This window comes from Carassius carassius, chromosome 13 (genome assembly GCF_963082965.1).
Source record: "Carassius carassius chromosome 13, fCarCar2.1, whole genome shotgun sequence".
Taxonomy (NCBI): Eukaryota; Metazoa; Chordata; class Actinopteri; order Cypriniformes; family Cyprinidae; genus Carassius; species Carassius carassius.
In genome coordinates, this window is record NC_081767.1 from 3,288,526 (window position 1) to 3,294,525 (window position 6,000).

Below are 6,000 nucleotides of genomic sequence, written 5' to 3' on the forward strand. Positions count from 1 at the left end.
CTCCTGGGCTCAACGGGGGATCGGCAGCCCTCCCTGGGCTCAACGGGAGATCGGGAGCCCTTCCCTGGGCTCAATGGGAGATCAGGAGCCACCGGTTGACTGGTTCCGGATCGGGATCAGAGACTCTCCAGACACGTGGGGGCGTGTTTAAATGAGGTGTTTTAGCAGGGTGTGGACGAGTCTTAACTTTTATAAAGAATAACTCTTTGGGTTTGAGACTTTAGTCTTTGCAACTTTACAGAACTTCTTTATGCACCAAGAGCTTGTAACACTCCAAACAGAAAGGAAAACTTGACTTTTAGTGCAGTGGCTGCTCCAGGTCCAGATAACTGATTGTCTTTGTATCAATGTACCTGTATTTTTGACATGTCTAACCAATGTCTATAATTATGTTACTTTTGTAGAGAGGATGCAGAAGCTCCTAAAGCCAAGCTGGTGAAGCCCAACTCCCTCTCCTCATCTCGCTCTGGCAGCTCCCGCTCTGGTGCTTCCTCAACACAATCCATGGTGCACAACAGCGCACCCCGAAGCCAACGTCCACGGCCACCCGCTGCTGCCGACCTCAAGGAGAATGGACAGCCCCATGGGTTCCCCCAGTCTCCCCCGGCCTACACACAGGTCGTGCCTAAAACCCCAGAACCCCCTGCCACCCCAAAATTCAAACCTCTCAGTCCTCCAATGGTCATGTCCATCCCAGCAGGCATCATTGTCCCTGCTCAAAGCAAGGCCTTTCAGACAGTGTAGAAAGTAAAGGAAACATGGCCTGGTACGGGTCTCAGTACAAGAAACCCACAGTGACTCTTTCAAAAGTTGCAACTATGATTGGAAAAATAAAATACACACAAACACACACACAAACAAAACTATAAAATAAAAGCATAATTTAAAAAAATGTAATCAATCATATAAAATCTAAAAAGTTGAATGCATATTAACAAGAGAAAATACACCATGCTTTCCCCCTTCTGAAGTATTAAAAGAACACAGAGGAGGAACTGAAGAACAATTTTTTTTAATTATTATTCTCATTCTTTGGTTTGCTCTCCTTCTTTTGATCTCATGGCACAGTCTGACTCTTTTTTCACATTATCTATTTTTCTTACTCTTTTTGAGCCCTTGAAGGCTTTGTGGGCGGTGGGGTGGAAAGATTTCCCCAAGTGCAGTTTATTTATTTATTGCATCAGAGAGACTAAAGGACCAAGGGCAGGCTGGGTTTATAAAACATGATGACAAGAGGAAGGACCATCCGACACTGTAGAGAAATGAAGGATATCTGATTCCCATTCATTTTTCCCAGAATACAATGCAAACATTGACCTTGGTTCAGATATCAGAATCAAAGACAATCTTATTAATACCTTAACAATCCACTAAGAAGAAGTGATGTGATTGGAAAATATGGTCCCCGGTGGACATTTCAGCAGATGGATGACATATCATTGATGCAGCGGCACAGAGAGACTAGCAGTTCAGTTATCGTGTAGCACACCATAGGGCAAATTCACCTTAGCATGCAACATTTCACAAAAACAAAAAAAAAAACACCATTTTAACTGTATTTCTTATGTAAATTAGTCTAATATTATATATTTTCATCAAAAATAAATGCTACACATTTTTTGCTATTACTGCCCAAAAATGCAGACGATAAAATAAATGTAGTAAAAAGAGATTTCATCTATGTTTTCTAGCAGCAGTAATTTGTCACACAATGATAAAATGATGGAAGAAGATCATTGTAAATTTTAGTTAGTCCACCTTAGACATTCTACTAACTATAAGTATCTTTGCAACTACATGTCAACTAGCAGTCATTAGAGTATTAGTGACTGTAACCAACATTCAACATACTTTAAGTAACTTTTCAAGTACATGTCAATTTATTTTACTAATCCTAACCTTACAGTCTACTAATACACTAATGAGAGTTAGTTGATATGTAGTTGCCATGTTACTGTACTTAGTATAACTTCTGAAGTATCAAAATCAAGTGTAACATTATATCCTGATGTATCATGCAGTCAGGAGCACTTTAATCACCGTTTCAGGTGCCTAGCATTGCTGTATGTACATTCCCAGTAAGGTACGCCAGATTGCAGTAGTCTGCTGTTTCCTTCACAACCTAGCACTCAGAACCGACCTGCGGAATTGTGGCTTGCAAAATGTAGCAGCCATAACCTGCTTTGCACAATTCTATTTGTGAGTCAACTGCTCTCAACACACTGATAGGCATTTTTGCAGTTACATCTATGTGTAAACATAGAGCGTACTGTACGTCCTTGACAGAAAGTCTGCGGTCTGGTTGCAGATGTCATCCTCACTGTTTCAGTTTGTATTACATACCGAGCATGGTATATTTGTTACAGCTGTATTTCCAGTGATACTGAAACCAAAACCTGTCATGAATACAATGAATGTGTACAAAGTGTTTTTTTTTCTTTTCCAGAATATCCAGTGGTACTACATAATAGCATATGAGGCACAAGTAACTTTCGACTCTAATCTCACAGTACTGTTGGACAAGTAATTGAAAGGGAATGCCATAACAGGGACTTATGTACAGAACGTGTGTGTGCATTTGCGGTACTCTCCTTCTAGTTAGTGTTTGCACCATGGGACAGTCCCAGGATTTTCCTAGGACCCTCTAACAGCAGGCTGTCTCAAGACGGCTGGCTCTTTGGCCAGCCACCCTGCGGCTTCCTCTGCCAAGCGCTGTCAAAACCTTCTCCATTAGCGGTGTCTCGAAGCCCCTGGGAAGACCTTGCTTGGTGCATTTGTGAAATTTGAAATGGACAAGTTGCCTGTTTTGTGTGCCTTCAAAGTGAATTTCCCCCCCGAGATTGCTTTTGTCCTTGGTTCTTTGCAATGTACCAGACAAAAAAAAAAAAAAGGAAGCCTTGTGTAAAACGGCCCTCATCAACGGAGGGGGAGAGAGCACTCAGAGGCACAAAGAGGCAGTCCAAACACAGCCACACGAATAATGTACACTCTGTAGTCATGATTTTATTTTATATTGTACATACAGATAAATATATGCACACAATATCCTTTAAGTTATCGGTTGAAGATTGGGGTTATAGGTCATAATAAAGATGTAGATGAGGTATTATGCATTTTCAGAGAGTAATAATTGGTCATTGTAGCCCTTGACCCGCTAAGTTCCCTTTAATAAGTAAAATAATTTCCTTCTTAATGGCTACTTGTATATCTGCCATTGATGGACCTTAATATTTAATAGAGGATAAGCCATAAGACGTGAGGAAGTAAGCATACAACACTCTTTTTGGGCCAATTTCAAGTGTATGTGCCAACCTGGTTGCAGTCTGTAATGTAGCCGAGTGCTGTCTATGCCAATTCGGCGCCTTCTTGTTTCCTTCCCCAGCAACTGTGTTTGATACCCACCGACACACCTCTTCCCAAGTGTACACACACACTACTTCCCAAGTGTACACAGCCTCACACGACCTCATAAATAGAGACACACTCAAGACGCGCTCTCCAGAGCCACATTCTCCACGAGGCGGTGTAGGTAGTGTTGCTAACTGAACTGTTGTCAGTAAGTGTGATGGATGGGCTGTCATGCAGAGTAGGGAGTGAATAATGGGAATTGTAAGGAGAACATACGTTGATACTCCAATACCTTTACCTCAGAAAAGAGACTGAAATGAAACCCATCCAATTGGACCTTCACAATATGGCTGTTTTTGTGGGCAGTTACTCTACTTGTCCATGTCTTGAAATATTTGCTCTGTTCCAAATCCTATTGAGCTGCCTTGCTGTCTACTGCCTATATATGTAGGTGGCTCTACGGTTAGCATCCTAATAGAGTGCAGTAGTGCCCATCCACATTCAGTGGCCTTGGTTACTGAAGTATTTTTCCCATAGTTAGATTTTTTCGTTTAAGTCTTCGTTTAAGCATTATAAGCCATGAACCACACCAACCAGTTACGAGAAGGATCACATATTAAAAACCTTGATTTGATGCTAAATTATATTTGATTTCAATAGAGCTTGGCGTTAATATGTTGCTTAGCTAATGACACACTCTAGTTATCATTTTCTGCTCTTTGTCAAACATCTTGGTAGGATTTTTTTTCTATTTGAAATGCATCAGATGGCTGCAATTTACAAAATGTGGCCTTGCTATCTACTGCCTACACAAATGAAGAGCCTCGGCAACATCCTAACTGACATATCCTAACTTGTACTGTTCAATAAGGAACATGTTAATGCCAAGATATAAAATGAAAGGGTGGGGATTGTGACTTCAATACAGTTTCAAAGCTAAAGGTACATTTGGTACATTTGAGTTTCAGACTGGTACTGTGATAAGGCATAAAATGCAAAATGCACAAATATTGACTGAAATAGTCTGTTTTAATTATATATAAAATATTTTTTGGTTTTGAATGAATTTTATTAAACAACATTGCTCTAACCAATTCATTAATTTTTTTTTTTTTTTACATTTTATTATTAGTGCAATTTATCATGCGATTACATTATAAGATCCAGGTGATGCTTGCCATCGGAAGGTATATCAGAACCTTTTGGAACAGCTTAAATGCTTTAAAATGCTACCTACATAGGCAGCTCTGTAGGTTTTGTAACAGAACCATTGTTATATGTATATTTTGTTCCCTTTTTAATTTTACGACATTACAGCACCAAACTAGCCAAAATTGGCCAGCTTTATTACAAGTAAAGCTGATTGAAAGCTTGCCTTCCAGCAGTTCTTTTCTCACATTCAGGCACTTAAGGGGATTTTTATTCCTTCCCCAGCGTCTTCCAGCAAGAAGAACCGGTCTTTTTCCTCAGACAATTAATTTTTAGTGGCTATTATTTTAACACTGTTAAAGAGCTGGCATGGGTGTTTAGAAACTATCAGTGTATGTACATTCTTCCATAGAGCCGCCAAAGCATCTGAAGCTGTGCTCACGTTGCAAGAGGACATTCAGTTTTAAATGGGAGCTCAATCCAGGGAATGAGTTAAGGTCCATCTGCAGTGTATTTTTGAGAAAACGCTCTATTTAAAAGACGTACTTGACTGTGTATGTAGCCTCTAACCGATCGTTGTTACCCAACATGGTTGTTATTAAATAATGTTGGATGTCTAAAAAGGCTCCTTCGACTCCTCTTAGAAACTGTAGCAGTATGTGTTACTTCGAGGGGAATTCTTTTCCATTGGAAAAGCAAAGGAATTGCATGTTATGGCCTAAAGGTCAGATATTGGGAATGCTTTGCTTCTGTGTTCATACCTGTATTCGGCTGAATATGTAAGTGTAAATTTGACCAACATCCTCTCTGTCTCTTTTCATTCACTGTGCTTTCCTCTGTTATCTTGAGGGTTTTTTTTCTGTTCTTGTTTTGTTTGTGAATGTGGGAACTAAGGCCTGTATTTGCCTGAGAGTCCTTGTCTGGTTAGACTGAAGGGAAAATGATCTTCATTTCTCTTTGCTGTTGCAGACATTTTGAGTTTTGTAAACCAGTTTGTTCATTTTGAAGAAGATCCATTCTTGTAAATATGTCCCTCTACAAGTAAAAAAAATGTATATTTTTACGGACTCTGAGTTATTAATACTTCATTTGCAAATAAAATATTCAACGACAAGCTATTTGGCAGCCCATTATTTGATTAATCCAAAGCGAAACTGCATGCATTTGTGTAAACAAATGTTTGTAGAAAGAAAAAAATGTCCTTTATCATGAGCAATGTGGAAATGATGCTGAAAGCAAAAGATTATACAAAAATGTTATAATTTGATTTGAGCTATTTTGTAGACAGTGAAATGAGTGAAGCAAGTGATATCATTAGACAACATTAATGTTCCCACACTCCAGTTTCATGCATCCTTGATTCAGCAAATTATCATTTAAATGAAGATAACATTTGCATTGTTGTCATGACTTTTTCAAGCACACCATGTCCCAATTTGATTGAACGTTTAAAACCTTCAGCTTAGAATTTAGGGCAGGTTATCTTAACTCTGGCCCTCAAGG

At 39.3% G+C, this 6,000-nt stretch overlaps 1 protein-coding gene across 1 annotated transcript in view; it reads left to right on the forward strand.

Annotated features, from left to right (window-relative positions):
• Positions 1 to 1,267, forward strand: part of LOC132155837 (CXADR-like membrane protein) — an 85,581-nt gene extending 84,314 nt beyond the window's left edge. Inside the window, exon 7 of the mRNA XM_059564561.1 lies at positions 405 to 1,267. Within this exon, the coding sequence (XP_059420544.1) occupies positions 405 to 744 (340 nt within the window). The 3' untranslated portion in view covers positions 745 to 1,267. The remainder of the gene's footprint in view (positions 1 to 404) is intronic.
• Positions 1,268 to 6,000: the final 4,733 nt, after the last annotated feature.